Source organism: Gorilla gorilla, chromosome 3 (genome assembly GCF_029281585.2).
Source record: "Gorilla gorilla gorilla isolate KB3781 chromosome 3, NHGRI_mGorGor1-v2.1_pri, whole genome shotgun sequence".
Lineage (NCBI taxonomy): Eukaryota > Metazoa > Chordata > Mammalia > Primates > Hominidae > Gorilla > Gorilla gorilla.
The window spans coordinates 48,046,990-48,072,808 of record NC_073227.2 but is presented as its reverse complement, the minus strand read 5'-3'; the positions used below and the strand labels follow the sequence as shown (position 1 = coordinate 48,072,808).

The window sequence follows — 25,819 nt, the reverse complement described above, 5'->3', positions numbered from 1 at the left end:
CATGTGATTTTATATCACATTTTGGAGGAAACACTTGTCTACATATTTGAAGATAAAATCCAAACCCCCTCACCTCTGCTTCCAAATGCTGCCACTCCTGCAAAAATGACCTCAAATAAGCCTGAAATGTAGGTCTCCTGAGAAATGCTCTTGAGAAATTGACCTTTGTTTTACCCAGTTTCTCTGTACATGAATGGACAGGCATGAGGCAGTCTCCAAACTTGACAAGAAAGGGTGGAGATGGGATTGGCAAAAACAGTATTTAAAAAAAAAAAGTCTAGATAATGCCAAGGATAGCTTCCTTATTCCCAGGATAATCCTCCTTCTTTGAGTGTGATAGCAACAACAATTCTGTGTCTTTGTGAGAAACTTTACGGGAAGCCATACCTCTTGTCTGTAAGCATGTTGTCGGAGCTCCAGCTTTATGTAACTGTAAGTTTTCTTTTTCTTTTTTTTTAATACGGGGTCTAGCTCTGTTGCCCAGGCTGGAGTGCAGTGGCACGATCTCTGCTCACTGCAACCTCCACCTCCCGGGTTCAAGCGATTCTCCTGCCTCGGCCTCCCAAGTAGTTGGGATTACAGGCGCCTGCTACTACAGCCGGCTAATTTTTGTATTTTTAGTAGAGACGGAGTTTCACCATGTTTGTCAGGATGATCTCCAAACTCCTGACCCCAGGTGATCCACCGACCTCGGCCTCCCAAAGTGCTGGGATTACAGGCATGAGCCACCGCACCCAGCCAAGTTTTCATATCACTTGCCAATAGGGAAACTGTACATCCTGTAACCATACCTGCTAACATTCTTCTGTCAGTTATATTACTCCTCTATTTGAGACAATCACACACCTCACAATACATCCTTTCCAGGGATGTTGAACCATTGGCTAACCTAGTCATTCACTTTCATTTGTGTTTTACAACCCAACCCAAATGCCCTTTTATCCTGTAAAGCTTTTCTGGATGCCCCAAATAGAACGGTTTATTTATTTATTTATTTATTTATTTTATTTATTTTTTTGAGAGTCACCCAGGCTGGAGGGCCGTGGCATGATCTCGGCTCACTGCAACCTCTGTCTCCCAGGTTCAAGCAATTCTGCCTCAGCCTCCCAAGTAGCTAGGATTACAGGCGTGTACCACCACACCTGGCTAATTTTTTTGTATTTTCATAGAGACAGGGTTTCACCATGTTGGCCAGGCTGGTCTCAAATTCCTGGGCTCAAGTGATCCTCCCACCTTGGCCTCCCAAAGAGAATGATTTCTTCTATGCCGACAGCAATGTCTATGTACTTCTCTTAATTGCAGTGATGATTATTTGTTGGTCTGTATCTTTGCTAAAACTGTGAACTCTCTTCCCCTAGACAAAATACGTATCCACAGTAACTAGAAAACATACCTTACACATTGAAATGTACTAAACTCCTTTTAGGGTACCTTCCTAGCTTACAATTTCCCAGTCAGTTGTACCCTCTTCCCCCAATTCTACAGGACCAGACTCCAGGGTTTTGAAAAATCACTCTACTTCCTTCACCGCAGTTAACCAAGAGTGGGTGTTTTAATCCAATTAGTCTCTTCCAGGGAAATTTTAGAATTAGGACAAAGACCATTAGTAAAATCAAAATACAAATAATAAACAAGAAAAAAATGCAATTCACATCGGAGACAAAGGGCTGATTTCTCTAATATACAAACATGTAGAAATCAATAAGGAAAAGACTAACAACCCAATAGTAAAAAATGGACACATTATAAAAAGACTGCTCACAGAAAAAGAAATACAAATTACTCTTAAGCATATTTTTAAATTACATATGTGCAGCATTGTTTGTAATATAGCAAAAGATGGGGGAAAAACCTAAATGCCCACCTACAGGGAACTGGTTAAATGCAGTATGTTACACGAAAAGAGCAGAATGCCACAATATAAAAGAATGATGTCACTCTAAATGTTCATACTGCACCATCTCCAAGATATATTGCTCACTGTGTGTATGGTATGCTGCCATTAGTGTAAAAAAAATGGAGAGGAGGAAAAGATAGATAAATATAGATAGGTAGGTAGGTAGATAGATATGATGATGGATGGGATGGATGGATGGATGGATGGATGGATGGATGGATTTTATCACATATACATAGAATATCTCAAGAAGAAGATAGAACAAACTGCTCCATTAATTGCTTTTGAGAAAGCAAATGGTGGCTAGAGGAAAGAGGATGAAGAGACTTTTCACTGAACCAATTTTATATATTTATTTATTTTTCATGACAGGATCTTGCTCTATTGCCCAAACTAGAGTGCAGTGGCATGATGTCAGCTCATTACAACCTAACTTCTAGGGCTCAAGCTATCCTCCTGCCTCAGCCTCCCAAGTAGCCAGGACTACAAACACAAACCACCATGCCAGGCTAATGTACCAATTTTTTTTTTTTTTTTTTTTTGAGACAGTATCACTGTGTCGCTCAGGCTGGAGAGCAGTGGTGCAATCTCGGCTCACTGCAACCTCCACCTCCTGGGTTCAAGGGATTTTCCTGTCTCAGCCTCCCGAGTAGCTGGGATTACAGATGTGCACCACCACGCCCAGCTAATTTTTGTATTTTTAGTAGAGACAGGGTTTCGATATGTTGGCCAGGCTAGTCTCGAACTCCTGACCTCAGGTGACCCACCTGCCTCGGCCTCCCAAATTGCTGGGATTACAGGTGTGATCCACTGCACCCGCCCTTTTTTTTTTTTTTTTTTTTTTCGAGACGGAGTCTCGCTGTGTCACCCAGGCTGGAGTGCAGTGGCACAATCTCAGCTCGCTGCAACCTCCACCTCTCGGGTTCAAGTGATTCTCCTGCCTCAGCCTCCCGAGTAGTTAGGATTACAGGCACACGCCACTATACCAAGCTGATTTTTTTTTTTTTTTAACAGAGTCACGCTCTGTCACCCAGGCTGGAGTGCAATGGCACGTCTTGGCTCACTGCAACCTCCACCTCCTAGGTTCAAGCGATTCTCCCTGCCTCAGCCTCCAGAGTAGCTGGGATTACAGGTGCCTGCCACCATGCCAGGCTAATTTTTGTTTTGTTTTGTTTTGTTTTTTGAGACGGAGTTTTGCTCTTGTTGCCCAGGCTGGAGTGCAATGGCACGATCTCGGCTCACTGCAACCTCCACCTCCCATGCTCAAGCGATTCTCCTGCCTCCCAAGTAGCTGGGATTACAGACATGCGCCACCACGCCTGACTAATTTTGTATTTTTAGTAGAGACAGGGTTTCTCCATGTTGGCCAGGCTGGTCTCGAACTCCTGACCTCAGGTGATCCGCCCACCTCAGCCTCCCAAAGTGCTGGGATTACAGTCATGAGCCACTGCGCCCAGCCCTAATTTTTGTATTTTTAGTATAGAACGGGGTTTCACCATGTTGCCCAGGCTGGTCTTAAACTCCTGACCTCAAGTGATCTGCCCACCTTGGCCTCCCAAAGTGCTGAGATTATAGGCGTGAGCCACCATGCCAAGCCCCAATTTTTTTTTTTTTTTTAATTTGTGACAGAGTCTCACTTTGTTGCCCAGGCTGGAGTGCAGTAGTGCAATCTAATCTCACTGCAACCTCCACCTCCCAGGTTCAACCCCTCCTGGGTTCAAGTGATTCTCCTGCCTCAGCCTCCTGAGTAGCTCGAATTACAGGCATGCACCACCACACCCAGCTAATTTTGGTATTTTTAGTAGAGATGAGGTCTCACCATATTGACCAGGCTGGTCTCGAACTCATGACCTCAAGTGATCAGCCTGCCACGGCCTCCCACAAGTGCTGGGATTACAAGCATGAGCCACTGTGCCTGGTCTTAAAAAAAAAAGAAAAGAAAGAAGAAAATTTTAATTAGCTGGGCACGGTGGTGTGTGCCTGTAGTTCCAGCTGCTTTGGAGGCTGAGGTGAGAGGATGGCTTGAGCATCCAGCCTGGGCAACAGAGCAAGACCCCATCTCTTTAAAAAAAATCTATTTGCTGTGTAAAAATAAATAGCATTTAAGTAAAAATATAAAAGATTTGCGATTCTCAGTTTCTTTTTGCTGCTGAGCTTGTATAGGATTAACTCAGGAGTTGGAGGCAGCTATATTCTACGTCAGGCCAGGGTAGCAGAGGAAGCTGCTCGAGAGAGAAGAAACAAGCAGAGAAGAGATATTGGAGAGGTGGAGAGAAGATAATGTCTGGGCTCTCAACAACTTGTTTCTGGTCTTTCCTGGGGCCAGCTACATCTCTCTCCTTGGTTTCTTCGAAACATCCCTATATTCTTATAATAAATCTCTCCTTTTTTGGCCTAAGCTAACTTGAGTTGTTTCTTGATAGCTGCATCCAAAGAAGTCTAACTGTCATAGCAGGTTTTCTTTTTTGTTTTTGTTTGTTTGTTTGTGACAGGGTCTCGCTCTGTCACCGGGGCTGGAAGGCAGTGGCGTGATCTCGGCTCACTGCAACCTCCCACTCCTAGGTCAAGCGATTTTCTTGCCTCAGCCTCCCAAGTAGTTGGGATTACAGGCATGCACCATCAGGCTCAGCTAATTTTTGTATTTTTAGTAGAGATGGGTTTTCGACATGTTGGCTAGGCTGGTCTTGAACTCCTGACCTCAACTGATCCGCGTGCCTTGGTCTCCCAAAGTGTTAGGATTACAGGCGTGAGCCACTGCGCCTGACCTCATAGTAATTTTTCTGTAAATGCTTGTTAAAAGGAAATGTAAAGTTCTTTGTAATGAAATTATTTAGGTTCTCAAAATTTGATTGTACTTTAAAAAAAAATCTCCTAAATTGAGGGAGGCCAGCTCCAGAGGTGTTGTTAAAGACATTCACCCTAAGCTAAGGTGGTGTTTGTTCATGGAAAATATGAGCTGGGCCTGGGGCCAAGTAACACATTCCACCCACTAGACTTTCCTCTCAGTCCCTGCCTAAGAAGTTAGACTTTTCAATGTTTAGTGATGACCTGCCTGAAAGATAAATGCTGAATGTTGCTAATTAGAATGGAGTTTGAGGAGTGTGAGACATTTTTGTTTGGTTTGGTCTGGTTTCTGTTTTGAAAGGAAAGGCGTTAGGGCCAGGGCAAGAGCACCAGTCCCAGGGTAAAGAGTCCTTGGCTGATAATTATTTTAGTACATTCAAATATGTGTTTCCATTCTAGCTAATTCTGCAAGACTCAAAAAAAAAAAAAGAAAAAAGAAAAAGGAAAAAAGATATATGTTTCCGAGTTCTAGGACTACTTAAACCTTTGAGGCTAATACCTTTCTGAAGGCAAAGTCCATTTTTCTGTCAGTGTTTTCAACGCTATAGATAGTACTATCCTCTTACTATTTATTTTATATTATTATTCCCAGTACTGAACAGACAGAAAGTACTTAGGAAAATCCTCAAAGTCCCAGAATGGTATTCATAAGGCAACTCCTAGAGTTCAATAGCCTGCAAATGAAGTTAAATATATTAAATATATTTTATATAAGCATGATATCATAATGCTCCAAAAATATCATACACTCCAAAAAATGACAGAATGGCAGCAAAAAAAGCTGCATATATGTTTATGCTTTTTTTTTTTTTTTTTTTTTTGAGACAGAGTCTCACTCTGTCTCCCAGACTGGAGACTGGCATGATCACAGCTTATTGCAGCCTCAAACTCCCTGGGCTCAGGTGATCCTCCCACCTCAGCCTCCTAATAGGTGGGACCACAGGCATGTGCCACCATACTCAGCTAATAATTATATTTTTTGTAGACGCAGGGTTTTGCCATGCTCCCTAGGCTGGTCTCAAACTCCTGAGCTCAAGCAATCTGCCTGCCACAGCCTCCCAAAGTGCTGAGATTACAGGCGTGAGCCACTGTGTTTGGCCTGTTCACACATTTTTTATGTAAGATGAATTTAAACTGGATGATAAAATTGTCTCTCATGTGAAATAAGTCAGAATAATTGCATTATAAATACTAAGGTTAAAAAAGCTTAATTTATTTCTATCATTGAAATACCATTGAAAAATTGAATAACATTATTTAAATACCAGGAACCAACCACACCATTCAAGCAATATTTCTTGAAAATTCATTAGGGATATTGTGAAAGTATAAGACATGGCCCCTGTCCTTAAGGAGCTTTGTTATAATTTATGTGAGGTAAGACAGATACAAAGCATCATCATTGTTATTTTTACTAACAGAAGTAGTATGGTGAAGTGGAAAATAATATAGGCTTTTAAATCTTAGATCCATATTTTTAGTTCTGCCATCCCATTAATGTATGATCTCTGCAAAGATACTTAACTGCTCCTAGGCTCAATTTCTTTAATTCTACAGTGGGGATAAGGATGCTAATTTTTTTGTTTGTTTTTTGTTTTAGAAAGGGTCTCACTCTTTTGCCCAGGCTGGGGTGCACTGGCACTATCTCGGCTCACTGCAACCTCTGCCTCTGGAACTCGAAGGATCATCCCACCTCAGCCTCCCAGGTAGCGGGGACTACAGGCACATGCCACCATGCCCGGCTAACTTTTGTATTTTTGGTAGAGACGGGGTTTTGCCATGTTGCCCAGGCTGGTCTCAAACTCCTGAGCTCAAGTGATCCACCTGCCTCGGCCTCCCAAAATACTGGGATTACAGATGTGAGCCACCGCATCCAGCCAGGATGCTAAATTTAAAGGACTGGTTTTTAGCCAGGCGTGATGTCAAGAGCCTGTAATCCCAGCTACTCAGGAAACTGAGACAGGATAATTGCTTGAACTTGGGAGGTGGAAGTTGCAGTGAGCCGAGATCGCGCCACTGTACTCCAGCCTGGGTGACAGAGTGACAGCCTGTCTAAAAAAAAGAAAAAAGAACATGTTTTGTTTTGTTTTGTTTTCTTTAGAGATGGGGATCTCACTGTGTTGCCCAGGCTGGTCTATGAACTCCTGGACCCAAGCGATCCTCCCTCATCAGCCTCCCAAAATGCTGGGATTACAGGCCTGAGACACTGTGCCCGGCCAGGACAGTTGCAAGAATTAAATTGCAATATGGATGCAAATACCTAACTAAATGCTCGATATGTGTCAGGTGTTCGAAAAATATTAGTTTATTCTCCATCTGAATTGAAGGGATTGAATATTTTCTAACTCGTTTCTATTTATTGATAAATAATAGTTTTATTATTGGTGAATTTTAAAATTGAAGTTAGCTAAAACTGCAATCATTTTAACAACCAAAACTTTAATTTTCTCAACACTAAAACTCAATTCCGCGCCAGGCCTGCCAGACACCTTCGCCCTCCTGCAGCCGCCGCCACAGCTGCCAGCATGTCTGGCCCAGACATCAAGACGCCGACCGCCATCCAGATCTGCCGGATTATGCGGCCAGATGACGCCAATGTGGCCCGCAATGTCTAGGCGGGACCATCCTGAAGATGATCAAAGAGGCGGGCGCCATCAGCAGCACCCGGCATTGCAACCCGCAGAACTGGGAGCGCTGTGTGGCCGCTCTGGCTCGGGTCGAGTGCACCGACTTCCTGTGGCCCATGTGCATCGGTGAGGTGGCCCACGTCAGCGCGGAGATCACCTACACCTCCAAGCACTCTGTGGAGGTGCAGGTCAACATGATGTCCGAAAACATCCTCACAGGTGCCAAAAAGCTGACCAATAAGGCCACCCTCTGGTATGCACCCCTGTCGCTGACGAACGTGGACAAGGTCCTCGAAGAGCCTCCTGTTGTGTATTTCCGGCAGGAGCAGGAGGAGGAGGGCCAGAAGCGGTACGAAACCCAGAAGCTGGAGCGCATGGAGACCAACTGGAGGAACGGGGACATCGTCCAGCAAGTCCTCAACCCAGAGCCGAACACTGTCAGCTACAGCCAGTCCAGCTTGATCCACCTGGTGGGGCCTTCAGACTGTACCCTGCACAGCTTCGTGCATGAAGGCGTGACCATGAAGGTCATGGACGAGGTCACCGGGATCTTGGCTGCACGCCACTGCAAGACCAACCTCGTCACAGCCTCCATGGAGGCCATTAATTTTGACGACAAGATCAGAAAAGGCTGCATCAAGACCATCTCCCGACGCATGACCTTCACGAGCAGTAAGTCCGTAGAGATCGAGGTCTTGGTGGACGCCGACTGTGTTGTGGACAGCTCTCAGAAGCGCTACCCGGCCGCCAGTGTCTTCACCTAAGTGTCGCTGAGCCAGGAAGGCAGGTTGCTGCCCATGCCCCAGCTCGTGCCAGAGACCCAGGACGAGAAGGGCTTTGAGGCCTGGCTCGGTGGCTCACGCCTATAATCCCAGCACTTTAGGATGCTGAGGCAGGCGGATCACTTGACGTCAGGAGTTCAAGACCAGCCTAGCCAACATGGCAAAACCCCATCTCTACTAAGAATACAAAACTTAACTGGGCGTGGTGGCGGGCGCCTGTAATCCCAGCTACTCAGGAGGCTGAGGCAGGACAATCTCTTGAACCTGGGAGGCAGAGGTTGCAGTGAGCCAAGATCATGCCACTGCTCTCCAGCCTGGGCAACAAGAGCAAAACTCGGTCTCAAAAAAAAAAAAAAAAAAAAAAAACTAGAACTCAAATATCCAGGATTTTTAATCAGGTAACTAATGTAGATAAGGGGGGAAAAACTAAGAATATACTGATTTATGCCAGGCGCGGTGGCTCACGCCTGTAATCCCAGCTCTCAGGGAAGCAGAGGTGGGAGGATAGCTTGAACTCAGAAGTTCGAGACCTGACTGGGTGATATAGTGAGACCCCGTTCTCCACGAAAAGGAAGAAAAAAAAAAATAAGCGTAAGAATATACTGATTTACCTGGAAAAATGTTATTTGTAATCCCAACTTGCTCTCTGAATGTAATAATATCACGTAACATCAGTGACTTTTGTTTTGTTTTGTTTTTTGAGACCGACTTTCGGTCTTGTTGCCCAGGCTGGAGTGCAGTGGCGCGATCTCAACTCACTGCAACCTCCGCCTCTCAGGTTCAAGCAATTCTCCTGCCTCAGGCTCCCGAGTAGCTGGGATAACAGGCTTCTACCACCATGCCTGACTAATTTTTTGTATTTTTAGTAGAGATGGGGTTTCATCACGTTGGTCAGGGTGGTCTCAAACTCCTGACCTCAGGTATTCCACCTGCCTCAGTCTGCCAAAGTGCTGGGATTACAGGCGTGAGCCATCACACCTGGCCAGCGACTTTTTAATATATAAAACCATGCCTTGGGCTGGGCTCAGTGGCTCGCCCTGTAATCCCAGCACTTTGGGAGGCTGAGGCGGGTGGATCGCCTGAGGTCAGGAGTTCGAGACCAGTCTGACCAACACGGTGAAAACCCCGTCTCTACTACAAATACAAAAATTAGCCATGCATGGTGGTGTGCGCCTGTAGTCTCAGCTACTCAAGAGACTGAGGCAGGAGAATCCCTTGAACCCGGGAGGCAGAGGTTGCAGTGAGCCGAGATTGAGCCACTGCACTCCAGCCTCAGCAACCAAGCCAGACTCCGTCTCAAAACAACAACAACAACAAAAACTTGTTCCAAATCAGAAATCAATCATAATTTATAGCATAATGTCAATGGGTTTTCTCATTTTTCTTTTGGCTAAGTACAAAATATAGGAGGATTTGGGCCCGGTGCAGTGGCTCACACCTGTAATCCCAGCACTCTGGGAGTCCGAGGTGGGCAGATCACTTGACGTCAGGAGTTTGGGACCAGCCTGGCCAACACGGTGAAACCCTGTCTCTACTAGAAGTACAAAAATTAGCTGGGCATGGTAGAGTGTACATGTAATCTCAGCTATTTAGGAGGCTGAGGCAGGAGAATCGCTTGAACCCGGGAGGCGGAGGTTGCAGTGAGCAGAGATCGCACCATTAGGAGGCTGGAGTGTAGTGCCAATATCTCAGCTCACTCCAGTTTAAGCCTCCTGGGCTCAAGGATTCTCCCACCTCAGCCTTCCGAGTAACTGGGATCAAAGGCGCATAGCACCACACCAAGCCAGTTTTTAAATTTTTTGTAGACAAGGATATGGGGTCTCACTATATTGCCTTGGCTGGTCTCCAACTCCTGGGCTCAAGGGATCCTACAACAGCAGCCTCCCAAAGTGCTGGGATTACAGGCTTGAGCCACCGCACCCAGCCTCAATTTTTTTCTTCTGATTTTAAAGGAAAATGAAACATTTTCATGGACCCTAGGCACTATGGGTATAATTGACCCTAGGCACTGCCTGCTGTGCCTAATGAAGAAGTTGGCCCTGGACAACACTCAACACACTGGACCAAGTAATGCTTAAATCCCAAAGGAAGTGTGTACTCTTGAGGGAAATGAGAGGAAATGAGGCAAACATACCTAAGTTGTTCTTCCTGATTTACCAATCAGATGAGTTACTCTGTGCCTTGGATTACAATGGATAAAGGGAAAGCAAGGAGCGCATCATTCCAGCTCAACTCATATGAAAGAAAATCGCTGTAGAGAAAAAGCAACCCTCTCTGAGCAATTCTATTCTTAAGGCTGAAATGATTGCATTCGGTTATCGTAATTAGATAATACTGGTCTTTTATGATTACCGAGCTAATTCTTCTTGCTCCAGATTCCTGTTTACCAGAAAATCTGAGGATAACTAGGCTTCCCATGTAGATTATCCTGCAAGGAAAGAATATCTCAAGCAGGCCAAGTGTGGTGTCTCACGCCTGTAATCCCAGCACTTTGGGAGGCCCAGGCGGGTGGTTCACTTGAGACCAGGAGTTCGAGACCAGCCTGGGCAGCATGGCAAAATCTCATCTTTACCAAAAATACAAAACATTAGCTGGGTATGGTGGCTTGCGCCTGTAGACCCAGCTACTCAGGAGGCTGAGGTGGGAGGATGGCTTGAGCCCAGGAGGTAGAGGTTGCAGTGAGCTGAGATTGTATTGCACTCCAGCCTGGGTGACAGAGTGAGACCCTGTCTCAAAAACAAAACAAAAAATCTCAAGCAGCTGATAAATATACAATCTGAATACACAATCTGCTGTCTGGTTACATTTCTCATTATAAGGTAGCAAATTAACATTCTGGTTTATATATTCTCACAAGAGACTGGTTGGCATGAGAATCCATGGATTCATTTAACTCATTCATATAACTGACTTGACCATGTTATTAAACTGGAAATGTTGAGGTTCAAAATCTAAACCATAAAGGCTTAATCCAAGGTACTACAACCTAGCCAGCAAGTTTGTATTAGCTGCAATTCAATTTTCCCATTTTCTAACCACAACACATCCCCCAGTCCTCACACCTTTCTTATAATCCTATGTCCTCAAATTAGCTGAGTGGGGGAATCCGAGAGCACAAAAAAGGAAGAAACATTCCAGCAAAATGTTTCTGATTTTTTCTTTTTTCTTTTTTTTTTTTTTTTGAGATAGAGTCTCGCTCTGTCATCCAGGCTGGAGTACAGTGGCATGATCTCGACTCACTGCAACCTCCACCTCCCGGGTTCAAGCAATTCTTCTGCCTCAGCCTCCCAAGTAGCTGGGACTACAGGCACACACCACCATGCCCAGCTAATTTTTGTATTTTTCGTACAGATGAGGTTTCACCATATTGGCCAGGCTGGTCTCGAACTCCTGACCTTGTGATCCGCCCTCCTTGGCCTCCCAAAGTGCTGGGATTATAGGCATGAGCCACCATGTCTGGCCGTCTAATTTTTCCTGTTTTCTTTTCTCTCTCTCTCTCTCCTTTTTCTTTTTTTCTGGAGACAGGGTCACTGCAGCCTAGACCTCCAGGACTCCCACTCCCTCCAGGATTCTCTCACCTCAGCCTCCCGATTAGTTCATGCCACCATGCCCGGCTAATTTTTTTTTTTTTTTTTAGATGAAGTTTCACTCTTGTTGCCCAGGCTGGAGTGCAATGGCATAACCTCAGCTCACTACAATGTCCGCCTCCTGGGTTCAAGTGATGCTCCTCTCTCAGCCTCCCAAGTAGCTGGGATTACAGGTGCCCGCCACCACACCCAGCTTATTTTTGTATTCTTAGTAGAGACAGGGTTTCACCATGTTGGCCAGGCTGGTCTTGAACTCTTGACCTCAGGTGATCCACCGGCCTCAGCCTCCCAAAGTGCTAGGATTACAGGCGTGAGCCACCATGCCCGGCCGTGAATTATTATTTTCTTCCGGGTCTATCGAATGTCAAGGAATTTTTAATGCATGACTGTTCTCCATGGCTCATAATTAAAGAAGGGTTAGTCATTAGCAGCTGGTTCTGTGTAAAACAAGTCATATCCTTTATGACAAATTATCTCTTGGAAATTTTCATTTAGTCTTAACCACCTCCATGGCCAGACAAGATGTCATCTTGGATCAAGATACGGAAGAACTGGTGACACAACAAAGTTTGTAATGGAGCATGTCAATAGTTATACTCTTTCATCAAACATGTGTTCAGAGCCAGTGAAGTGCTGGTCAGCCTAACAGAATTGGAGGCAGGAAAGTATGATTTAGCTGTGTGCCCAGAAAGAAAATGAAACAGATTTGGGTGAATACTTATTAATCTCTGCCTCAACAACTGGGATTATATTCCCATTTCATAGGAAATGGAGGCACTGAGAGAATGAGTAACATGCCTAAGACCACATAGGTAGAAATAATGATATAATCATAATGTAGTTGTGTTTCAAACTCAGTCCTGTTCAGTTCAATAAACATTTGTCCAGTCCCCATTCTATGATATGTCCTGTGAACTGGCATTGAGAATGCAGCCATGAACCCCATTGAAGAACTTTATCAGCTTCCAGCCACCAAGACAGTAAACCCATCTACAGGACCACTCATGCCTTCTGCCAGCCTTCTTGGTACCATGGGAGAGGTATAGCTCCTCCTAACTAAGGCTACACTTTCCCCTGTGTTTTATTTATTTATTTTATTTTTATTTTATTTTATTTTATTTTATTTTACTGAGACAGGGTCTTGCTTTGTCTCCCAGGCTGGAGTGCAGTGATGTGATCTCGGCTCACTGCAACCTCCGCCTCCCGGGTTCAAGTGATTCTCGTGCTTCAGCCTCCCGAGTAGCTGGGATTACAGGCACACAGCACCATGCCCAGCTAATTTTTGTGATTTTAGTAGAGATAGGGTTTCACCACGTTGGCCAGGCTGGTCTCAAACTCCTGACCTCAAGTGATCTGCCCACCTCAGCCTCCCAAAGTGCTGGGATTACAGGTGTGAGCCACCTCACCCAGCCTCCCCTGTGTTTTAGATCCCGCCCTCATACCCTTTATTCTCCTTGAAAAAAAAAAAAAAACTTTTTATTTTGAAATAATTTTACACTTACAAAAAAGTTACGAAAATAGTACAGAATTCACATATACCCTTCACCCAGCTTTCTCTAATGTTAAAAACATGCACAGGCATAGTACAATGATCAAAACTATGAAGTTAACATTACTAAATCACTAATCACTATAAACTATATGCCTTATTTGGATTTTACCAGTTTTCCCCCTAATGTCCTTTTTTTTTTTTTGAGATGGAGTCTCGCTCTGTCGCCCAGGCTGGTGTGCAGTGGTGCGATCTCGGCTAACTGCAAGCTCCGCCTCCCGGTTCACGCCATTCTCCTGCCTCAGCCTCCCAAGTAGCTGGGACTACAGGCACCCATCACCATGCGCGGCTAATTTTTTGTATTTTTAGTATAGACGGGGTTTCACCATGTTAGCCAGGATGGTCTCGATCTCCTGACCTCGTGATCCACCTGCCTCGGCCTCCCAAAGTGCTGGGATTACAGGCATGAGCCACTGCGCCCTACCCTTTTTCTATTTATTTATTTATTTATTTATTTATTTATTTATTTATTTAGAGACAGGGTGGGTATTGCTCTGTTGCCCAGGCTGGAGGGCAGTGGCATGATCTTGGCTTACTGCAACCTCCACCTCCCGGGTTCAAGTGATTCTCTTGCCGTAGCCTCCTGAGTAGTGGGATTACACCATGCCTGCACCACCATGCCTGGCTAACTTTTCGTATTTTTAGTAGAGATGAGTTTTCACTATGTTGGTAATGTCCTTTTCCTGTTCCATGATCCAATCCAGAATCCCATATTGCATTTAGTTGTTGTGTTTCCTTAGTCTTCTCCAATCTGTGGCAATTCCTCAGTCTTTCCTTGTCTTTCATAACTTTGACACTTTTTTTTGGTAAGACAGAGTCTTGCTCTGTCACCCAGGCTATAGTGCAGTATGTGATCTCGGCTCACCACAACCTCCATTTCCCCAGGTCAAGCAATCCTTCCACCTCATCCTCCCAAATAACTGAGAGATGAGCATGGACCACCACACTCAGCTAGTTCTTAAATTTTTTGTAGAGACAAAGTCTCACTATGACATACGATGCCCAGGCTGTTCTCAAACTCCTAAACTCTAGCGATCTTCCAGCCTCACCTCCCAAAGCTCTGAGATTGCAGACGTAAGCCCCCGCACCAGCCAACTTTGACACTTGGATGAGTATTAGTAGTCATCTTGCAAAATATCTCTTAATTTGGTTTATCTGGCATTTTTTTCATAATTAGATTGAAGTCATGGATTTTTGACAAAAGTGACACAAAAGTTATATCTTGTTCTCTCAATGCATTATATCAGAGGATACATGATGCCAATACATCTTATTACTGATATTAATCTTGATCAATTGGTTAAGCTGGTGTCTACCAGGAATTAAATTACTGTTTTTTCCTTCGTATATTGATAAATATCTTAGAGGAGTTACTTTGAGGATATGCAAATGTCCCGTTTCTCCTCAAACCACTGATTTTTTTTTTTTTTATCTTTAGAGACAGGGTCTCTCTCTATCACCTAGGCTGGAGTACAGTGGCACAATCATAGCTCACTGCAGAGTCAAATGCCTGAGCTCAGGGAATCCCTCCACCTCAGCCTCCCAAGTAGCTGGGACTAAGGTGCACTCCACTACACCCAGCTAATTTTTAAAATTTTTTTTGTAGAGACAGGGTCTCTCTGGGTTGCCAAGGGTGGACTTGAACTCCTGGCCTCAAGTGATCCTACCGTCTCAGCTTCCCAAAGTCCTGGGATTACAGGCCTGAGCCACTGCACCTGGACTCGACCACTGATTGTACCATTCATCAGTGGGTCTTGCCTGCAACAATTACTGTTGTGTTTATATATCGGAGACTGTATATTTCCCACATTCATTCTACATTTATTAATTGGAAGTTTTCTGTAAAAGATAATTGTTCCTGCCGGGCACGGTGGCTCATGCCTGTAATCCCAGCACTTCGGGAGGCCGAGGCGGGGTGGATCACGAGGTCAGGAGATCGAGACCATCCTGGCTAACACAGTGAAATCCCGTCTCTACTAAATATACAAAAAATTAGCCGGGTGTAGTGGCGGGCACCTATATTCCCAGCTACTCGGGAGGCTGAGGCAGGAGAATGGTGTGAACCCAGGGGGCGGAGTTTGCAGTGAGTCGAGATTGCGCCACTGCACTCCAGCCTGGGCGACAGAGCAAGACTCCGTCTCAAAACAAAACAAACAAACAAACAAACAAACAAAAACTGAAAGAAAAAATTAATAAAAAAAATTGTTCCTGCTCACTCATTTATTCATTTAATTATATTTATGTCAGCATGGACTCCTGGATAGTTATTTTATTCCATGGGTTATAATCCAATACTGTCATTATTTATATTGTTTCTCAAATTTTTCCAGGTTTGGTCATTGGGAGCTCCTTCAGGTTAGTTTGAGTCCTTTTGACATGCCCCTTCCTTTTTTATTTTTATTTATTTATTTAATTTATTTTGTTGAGAGAGGGTCTAGCTCTGTCACTCAGGCTGGAGTGCAGTGGTGCAATCATAGCTCACTGCAGCCTTAACCTCCCAGGTTCAAGCAATCATCTCACCTCAGCCTCTGAGTAGTTGGGACTATAGGCACCTGCCACCACTCCCAGTTAATTTTTTAATTTTTGTAGAGACAGAGTCTCCCCACATTGCCCAGGTTGGTCTCAGACTCCTGCACGCAAGCAATCCACCTGACTCAGCTTCCTAAAGTGCTAGCATTACAGGCGTGAGCCACCATGCCCAGCCTCCACTTCTTTTTTAAAGCAGTTCTTTATTTTCTGGTACTACAAGATGTTCCAGGCTCATCCTCCCCCAACCCTGGAAACAATCACTTCTCCAAAGAGCTCAGAGGAGGTTCTTTTCATCAAAGAATACTACTGAGGGACCAAGATCTGAGCACTAGTTGTACTCATTGCTACTGGGGTATCACTGCTCCTAGGCCCTCTTTTTTATTTTATTTTATTTTGTTGAGACAGGGTCTCACTCTGTCACCCAGGCTGGAGTACAGTGGCATGATCACAGCTCATTGCAGCCTTGACCTCCCAGACTCAAGCAATCCTCCTACCTCAACCTCTCAAGTAGCTGGGACTGCAAATGCGCACCACCACCCCTGGCTAATTTTTGTCTTTTTTTTTTTTTTGTAGAGACAGGGTTTGCCATGTTGACCAGGCTGGCCTTGAACTCCTGGGCTCAAGCAATCCTCCCACTTGAGCCTCCCAAAATGCTGGGATTACCGGCGTGAGCCACTGAGCCCAGCCCCCAGGCCCTCTTGTGAATAGAGCTAAGAATTTGTATGTATGTTTGTTTGTTTTTGTTTTTTTGTTTGTTTTTGAGACAGAGTTTCCCTCTTGCTGCCCAGGCTAGAGTGCAATGGCGCCATCTCAGCATGCTGCAACCTCCGCCTCCCAGGTTCAAGCTATTCTCCTGCCTCAGCCTTCCAAGTACCTGGGGTTACAGGCACCCACCACCACACCCGGCTAATTTTTTGTATTTTTAGTAGAGACAGGGTTGCACCACGTTGGCCAGGCTGGTCTCCATGTTTTTCGTTTTTTTTTTTGAGACAGAGTCTCCTTCTATCACCCAGGCTGAAGTACAGTGGTGCCATCTCGGCTCACTGTAGCATCTGCTGCCTGGGTTCAAGCAAATCTCCTACTTCAGCCTCCCAAGTGACTGGGACTACAGGCATGCACCACCACACCCGGCTAATTTTTGTATTTTTAGTACACCATGTTGGTCAGGCTGGTCTCGAACTCCCAATCTCAGGTGATCCGCCTGCCTCGGCCTCCCAAAGTGCTGGGATTACAGGCATGAGCCACCACGCCCAGCCAGAAGTTGTATGTATGTTAATGCACAAATACACACATATTCATAATTGTTTCTATGTGTATAAAATATATATTATCAAAAACCACAAGTTCATTCTGTCACCATTTATTTCAATCCAACACAAAGTTTATCCTTTTCTAATATTCACTCTTGAACTCATTGCACCCTGACTTCCATCTTTACTACTCCCCTGAAACTCCTCTTACTAAGATCACTACCAATCTCCATGTCACTATAATCAGCAAACAATTTTTTCCTTGACCTCTCAAAAAAATATTTCACACTCTTGAGCTCTCTCTTTGTATTAGTCAGTGTTTTCCAGAGAAATGGAACCAACAGGATGGAGGGAGAGAGAGAGATGAGAGGGCATTTATTAGGAGAAATGTTTCACACAGTTATGGAGGCTGAGAAGTCCCACATTAGGCCTTCTGCATGCTAAGGAACCAAGAAAGCTGACAGCGTGACTCAGTCCAAGTTCAAAAATCATAACCAGGAGAGCTAAACCAATCCAAGGCCAAAGGCTTGAGAACCTAGGAGGCCTCTTGTAGGAGTCCAAAGGCCAGAGAACCTGGAGTTGTGATGTCCAAGGGCAGGATAAGATGGGTGCCTGGCTCCAGCAAAAAGAAAGAGTGCAGCAGTTTGCCTTCCCTCTGCCTTTTTGTTATATCCGGGCCCTCAGCTGATTGGATGGTGCCTGCCCACATCAGATGAAGGTGAGTCCACTGATTCAAATGCCAATCTTGGCAGGGCTTGGTGGCTCAAACCTGTAATCCCAGCACTTTGGGAGGCTGAGGTGGGAGCATCACTTGAGCCCAGGAGTATGAGACCAGCCTGGGCAACATAGTGAGACCTGCCCATGTCTATTTTGTATTAAAATTTACTGCTTTTGGCCGGGCGTGGTGGCTCACGCCTGTAATCCCAGCACTTTGGGAGGCCAAAGCGGGCAGATCACGAGGTCAGGAGTTCCAGACCAGCCTGGCCAACATGGTGAAATCCCATCTCTATGAAAATACAAAAATTAGCCTGGCCTGGTGGCACATGTCTGTAATCCCAGCTACTCAGGAGGCTGAGACAGGAGAATTGCTTGAACCTGGGAGGCGGAGGTTGGGGTGAGCCGAGATTGTGCCACTGACGCTCCAGCCTGGGCGACAGAGCGAGACTGTGTCTCAATAAAAAAAATGTATATATATACACATTTGTATATACGCTTGTATATATACATGTGTATACACATTTGTATATATACATGTGTATACACATTTGTATATATACATGTGTATACACATTTGTATATATACATGTGTATACACATTTGTATATATACATTTGTGTATACACATTTGTATATATACATTTGTGTATACACATTTGTATATATATACCTGTATACACATTTGTGTATATATACACATGTATATATATACGTGTATACACATTTGTGTATATATACACGTGTATACACATTTGTATATATATACGTGTATACACATTTGTGTATATATACATGTGTATACATACATTTGTATATACACACACGTATATATATACATTTGTATACACACACGTATATATACATTCGTGTATATATACACGTATATATACATTCGTGTATATATACACGTATATATACATTCGTATATATACGTATATATACATTCGTATACATATGTATATATACGTATATATACATATGTATATATATGCACACACACACATACATATACACATATATATGTAACTAATACAATATGCTATTCATCTGTGAGCCAAACATTGCAAAATGTTTACCTAATTAACCCTCAATTATCCTTATCAGTTTCAAAATCACTTTTTTCCAAGCTCCTTCTCTACAAAATATGCAAAATTTACCTGGGAGTGGTGTACACGTCTGTAGTCTCAGCTACTCTGCAGGCTCAGGTGGGAGGATCACTTGAGCCTGGGAGGTCTAGGCTGCACTGAGCCATGATCATGCCACTGCACTGCAGCCTGAGCAACAGAGCAAGATCTTGTCTCAAAAAAGAAAAATTTTAAGATAACATAATCACATGATTTTCTCCCCTGTACCCCAATGCCATCACATGCCATAAGTCCTGCAGGGTATCTAATGGACTTTCAACAAAGGGAAGAGAAAAGGTTTGGTAAGCAAAATTCTAAGATGGGCCAGAGATTCCTGTTCTCTGTATCATTCCCTTAATTAGATAGATCTCTGATCCATAGTTGACTTTGAGTTAATCAAGTAGTAGATTTTTTTGGTTGGCCTGCCCTAATTCAGTAAGCCCTTATTGTTTGTTTGTTTGTTTGTGACAGGGTCTGGTTCTGTCACCCAGGCTAGAGTGCAATGGTGCAGTCTCAGCTTACTGCAACCTCCACTTCCTGGGCTCAAGCCATCTTCCCACCTCAGCCTCCTGAGGAGCTGGGACTGTAGCAGGCACCACCACGCCCAGCTAATTTTTGTATTTCTTTTGTAGAGATGGGGTTTTGCCATGATGCCGAGTCTGGCCTTGAACTCCTGGCCTCAGGTGATCCACCCGCCCTGGCATCCCAAAGTACTAGGATTACAGGTGTGAGCCACCACGCCTGGCCCTGTAAGCCCTTTAAAAGAATGTAAAGCGGGCCGGGCGCGGTGGCTCATGCCTGTAATCCCAGCACTTTGGGAGGCCGAAGCGGGTGGATCACGAGGTCAGGAGATCAAGACCATCCTGGCTAACATGGTGAAACCCTGTCTCTACTAAAAATACATAAAAAAAAAAAAAAAAAAAAAAAAAATTAGCCAGGCATGGCGGGCCCTGTAGTCCCAGCTGCTCTGGAGACTGAGGCAGGAGAATGGCGCGAACCCGGGAGACAGAGCTTGCAGTGAGCTGAGATGGCGCCACTGCACTACAGCCTGGGGGACAAAGGGAGACTCCGTCTCAAAAAATAATAATAAATAAATAAATAAGTAAAAGAATGCAAAGCAACAGAGAGACACTTTCCTACTGGCCTTGAAGTCGAAGTGAACCGGCATGTTGTGAATGGGCTTATGGAGGTGCTGTGTGCAAGGACCTGAGGCAACTGGAGGAGCTGAGAGCAGTCCTCAGTCAACAGCTAGCAAGAAAATGAGGACCGGGTGCGGTGGCTCACGCCTGTGATCCCAGCACTTTGGGAGGCCCAGGGGGGCGGATCATGAGGTCAGGAGAGCGAGACCATCCTGGCTAACATGGTGAAACCTCCTCTCTACTAAAAATACAAAAAATTAGCCAGGCGTGGTGGCGGGCGCCTATAGTCTCAGCTACTCGGGAGGCTGAGGCAGGGGAATGGCGTGAACCCGGGAGACAGAGCTTGCAGTGAGCCGAGATCGCGCCACTCTACTCCAGCCTGGGCGATAGAGCAAGATTCCGTCTCAAAAAAAAAGAAAATGGGAAAGTCAATAATACAACCATAGGGAGCTGAATTCTACCAACAACCCAACAACCGCAGTGAGCCTGAAAGAGGCCCTCCCGTCTCACATGAGATTTATGGCCAACACTTTGATTTTGGCCTAGAGAGACCCTGAGCAGAAGACCTGGCTAACCCAGGCCGGACTCCTGACATGCCAGAACTAGGACATAATAAATGTGTGGTTTTGGGTTTTTTGTTGTGTTTTGTTTTGTTTTGTTTGCTTTTTCTTTTTCTTTTTTGCTTGACAGTCTTAATATGTGTTTTTATATTTTTACTTAATTTAATTAATTAATTTTTTTTATCTTTATTTTTTTGAGACAGAGTCCACCTCTTCCTCCCTAGTAGCTGGGATCATACCTGGCTAATTTTGTTGTATTTTTGATAGACAGGGTTTTACCATGTTGCCCAGGCTGGTCTCCAATTCCTGGCCACAGGTGATCCTCCCACCTCCGCCTCCCAAAGTGCTGAGATTACAGCCCATGAGCTACCGCGCCTGGCCAGGAAGATAAATTGATTGAAAGCATGACTGTGGGATATGTCTTGAAGGTGAAAGTTTGCATGGCAAGCAGGTTTTATATATATATATATTTTTTTTTCTTTTTTCTTTTTTGAGACGGCGTCTCGCTCTGTCGCCTAGGTTGGAGTGCAGTGGCGTGATCTCGGCTCACTGCAACCTCTGCCTCCCGGGTTCAAGCGATTCTCCTGCCTCAGCCTCCCGAGTAGCTGGGACTACAGGCGCCTGCCACCATGCCCAGCTAATTTTTATATTTTTAATAGAGACGGGGTTTCACCATGTTGGCCAGGATGGTCTCAATCTCTTGACCTCGTAATCCGCCCGCCTCGGCCTCCCAAAGTGCTGGGATTACAGGCGTGAGCCACGGTGCCCAGCCTGGCAAGCAGGTTGTATTTACTTAGATGACATATTTCATCCTAAACTCTGTTTCTGACCTAAAGGGTCTGAGAAAAAAAAAAAAAAAAAGCAAGTAGATGAAATGTTTATTTGTAGTGGCTTGCAGGGTGGGACATGATTAGCTGAAGAAAGTGATACATCCAGCCAGGCGCAGTGGCTCACACCTGTAATCCCAGCACTTTGGGAGGCCAAGGCAGGCAGATCACGAGGTAAGGAGTTCAAGACCAGCCTGGCCAACATGGTGAAACCCCGTCTCTACTAAAAATACAAAAATTAGCTGGGCCTGGGGGCACGTGCCTGTAATCCCAGCTACTCAGGAGGCTGAGACAGGAGAATCACTTGAACCCGGGAGGTGGAGGTTGCAGTGAGCCGAGATCTCACCGTTTCACTCCAGCCTGGGCAATAAGAGTGAAACGCCGTCTCAGAAAAAAAAAAAAGAAAAAAAAAGTGACACATCCAGGACCAGGATTAGGATGAAGGAGATAAGTCACCTAACTGGGCTGTAAAATGTAAAAGGCGCCAAAGCACTCAGTAATTAAGTGATAAATAATAGTAGTAAATAATACAAGTAATAAAATAATTTTTTTTCCAACAGAATTTTGCTCTTGTCGCCCAGGCTGGAGTGCAATGGCACGATCTTGGCTCACTGCAACCTCCGTCTCCTGGGTTCAAGCGATTCTCCCGCCTCAGCCTCCCAAGTATCTGGGATACCACGCCCAACTCATTTCGGTACTTTTTTTTTTTTTTTTTGAGACAGAGTCTCGCTCTGTCGCCCAGGATGGAGTGCAGTGGCACGATCTCGGCTCACTGCAAGCTCTGCCTCCCAGGTTCACACCATTCTCCTGCCTCAGCCTCCCGAGTAGCTGGGACTACAGGTGCCTGCCACCACGCCTGGCTAATTTTTTGTATTTTTAGTAGAAACGGGGTTTCACCATGTTAGCCAAGATGGTCTTGATCTCCTGACCTCGTGATCCGCCCACCTCAGCCTCCCACATTTTTGTACTTTTAATGAAGGCAGGGTTTCACCACGTTGGCCAGGCTGGTCTTCAACTCCTGACTTCAGGTGATCCACTCACCTCGGCCTCCCAAAGTGCTGGGATTACAGCCATTTGCCACCATGCCCAGCCTTAAAATAGTATTTTAATGCTTTTTTTTTTTTTTTTTTTTTTTTGAGACAGAATTTTGCTGTTGTTGCCCAGGCTGGAGTGCAATGGCATGATTTCAGCTCACCACAACCTCCGCCTCCCAGGTTCAAGCAATTATCCTGCCTCAGCCTCCCAAGTAGCTGGGATTACATGCATGTGCCCCCACGCCCGGCTAATTTTTTGTATTTTTAGTAGAGATGGGGTTTCTCCATGTTGGTCAGGCTGGTCTCGAACTCCCAACCTCAGGTGATCCGCCCACCTTGGCCTCCCAAAGTGCTGGGATTACAGGCGTGAGCCACCACGCCTGGTCAGTGCAATATTTTTAAAAGTCAAAATAGGTGCAGCAAAACCCCACAATGAACAAAATATTGAAATGTTAAATAAAAATTAGATCAGTGCTACTAATTTTTTCTTTTGCCTCAGGCTCCAATATGGTTAGGCACAGCACTACTTGGCACTGCCACTGAGCAAAGAGTATGGGCAGACAGAACTGCTTTCAGAACACTCTTTGTATTTTTCTTGAAATATGTTTGGACAGGAATGATGGAGGCAATTGCTAGAAGTCACCTCCACAGCTTCCAGGATTTAGATGGCTGAGCATTGACCTTTCTAGACTTTTTTTTTTTTAATTTCCCCAATACAAAATCAGAACAAGAAACAGAAACACAAACGCTATCTTCAATAAAACTAGGAAACATTTATCCCCCCAAACTCACAGCACATGAAAACAAAAAGCAGATGGAGGAATGGTGACTAAATTAGCAGAGCAGGGGAAGGCCAAGCTTTGTTGGAGAAGACCCACAAAAAGCAAGACAACTCAAGGACTGAAGCCTGGTACTTTGGAAGGCAGTAATAGGAACAGGACACTGAAGACAGTGAGGGGTGTCTGAAGACTGAAAAGCAGCCCTAGAAGCCCTCCCTCACTCCCATCAGTCAGGCAGCCACCCCTTCCCCACTCCCACAAGTACTTTTTCTGGGGAGAAACAATCTGAGAAGCTTAGGGAGCAGCAGGAAGGAAGAGAGATCGAGTGAGAATTCCGTGAAAGTCTACAGGCCGGGTATGGTGGCTCATGGCTGTAATCCCAGCAGTTTGGGAGGCCAAGGTAGGCAGATCACTTGAGGTCAGGAGCTTGAGACCAGCCAGGGAAACATAGTAAAACCTTGTCTCTACTAAAAATACAAAAAATTTAGCAGGCATGGTGGCCGGTGCCTGTAATCTCAGCTACTCAGAAGGCCAAGACAGGAGAATTGCTTGAACCCAGGAGGCAAGAGTTTGCAGTCAGCTGAGATCATGCCACTATACTGCAGCCTGGGCAACAGAGTGAGACTCCATCTCAAAAAAAAAAAAAAAGTCTACAGAGTTTCCAGAGTACTTGCTTTGTTTTCTTTTTCTTTTTCTTTTTTTTAACAAAAAAAGGGTATCCAGGCACAGAGGCCAAGGTGGGCAGATCACAAGGTCAGGAGTTCAACACAAGCCTGACCAACATGGTAAAACCTTGTCTCTACTAAAAATGTCTAATTTTTATTAGACAGGCATGGTGGTGTGCACCTGTAATCCCAGCTACTCAGGAGGCTGAGGCAGGAGAATCGCTTGAACCCAGGAGGCGGAGGTTGCAGTGAGCCAAGATCGTGCCACTGCACTCTAGCCTGGGCGACAGACAAGACTCCATCTCAGAAAAAAAAAAAGGGAAAAAAGTCTACATATTGAACTGTGAAATTCCTCAGTCCAGTGCTACAGAGCCAATAGCCAGGCAGAAGATTAGTTTAGTACTTGCTTTTTTTTTTTTTTTTAACAAAAAAAGGTCTACATATTGAACTGTGAGATTCCTCAGTCCAGTGCTACAAAGCCAATAGCCAAGCAGAAAATTAGTTTTTCTCCAGATACAGTAAATTGCTACAGAGAAAATACCTACACATACTGTCATGTGGGGTACCACACACATACCTGCACACAAAAGCTGGCTGACTACCTAGGGAATCTAAAAATAAGCTCACAAGTTGACAAGACCTGCCCACTCACACAGAGCTTCCAGTCAGCTATGCAGTGGTTCAGTTAAAAATCTGACCAAATATTCAAGGATCATCAGACCTTTGAGGAAAGCTTTCAACAGTAAAGACAGAGACCGAGCTGGGCATGGTGGTTCACATCTGTAATCCCAGCACTTTGGGAAGCCAAGGCAGGTGGATCACTTGAGGTCAAGAGTTTGAGACCAGCCTGGCCAACATGGTGAAACCCTGTCTCTACTAAAAATACAAAAATTAGCTGAGTGTGGTGGTGCACGCCTGTAATCCCAGCTACTCGGAAGGCTAAGGCGGGAGAGTCGCTTGAACCTGGGAGGCGGAAGTTGCAGTGAGCCGAGATCGTGCCACTGCACTCCAGCCTGGGTGACAGAGCGAGACTCCATCTCAAAATAAAATAAATAAATAGTTTTTTAAAAAATGGTGAATGGTTAAATAGACTGTGGTACATCCATACCATGGAATACCCAGCATTAAAAAAGAACAACCAATTGATACATGCAAAAACTTGGGTGGCTTTCTAGGGCATTATGCAGCCTGAAAAAGCCAGTCTCAAAGGGATACATATGGCCTGATTCCAGTTATGTAATTTCCTCAAAATGAGCTGGATTGCCTGTTTCTGGATTTACATGATTGATAATTCTACAGGGCATTTAGTTTTAGTTTCCGACAACCATAACACAACTTTCATTCTCTCCTGGAGTCCTCCTTTCTTCTTTCTTTTTTTCTTTTTTTTTTTTTGAAACAGAGTCTCGCTCTGTCACCCAGGTTAGAGTGCAGTGGCACGATCTCAACTCACTGCAACCTCCATCTCTCAGGTTCAAGCAATTCTCCTGCCTCAGCCTCCCAAGTAGCTGGGATTACAGGCAAGCACCACCATGCCCGGCAATTTTTGTATTTTTAGCAGAGACAGGCTTTCACCATGTTGGACACGCTGGTCTTGAACTCCTGACCTCCAGTGATCTGCCCGCCTCAGCCTCCCAAAATGCAGGGATTACAGGTAGGAGTCACTGTGCCTGGCCAATTTTTTAATTTTTTCGAGACAAAGTCTTGCTCTGTTACCCAGGCTGTAGTGCAGTGGCACGATCACAGTTAACTGCAGCCTCAACCTCCTGGGCTAAAGTGATCCTCCCACCTCAACCTTCCAAGCTGGGACTACAGTTGTGTGTCACTACGCCTGGCTAAATTTTTAAATTTTTTGTAGAGCCTAGATGTTGCCTAGGCTGGTCTCAAACTCCTGGGATCAAGGAATCCTCCT

The 25,819-nt window shown here is 44.9% G+C and overlaps 1 protein-coding gene across 1 annotated transcript; it reads left to right on the top strand.

Annotated features, from left to right (window-relative positions):
- The first annotated feature begins 7,242 nt into the window (after positions 1–7,242).
- On the top strand, positions 7,243–8,282 carry LOC101140727 (putative cytosolic acyl coenzyme A thioester hydrolase-like). Its single transcript, XM_019025076.3, is given in 2 exon segments — positions 7,243–7,351; positions 7,354–8,282. Coding segments are annotated over 2 exon segments (969 nt in total). The 5' UTR covers positions 7,243–7,266; the 3' UTR covers positions 8,238–8,282.
- Positions 8,283–25,819: the final 17,537 nt, after the last annotated feature.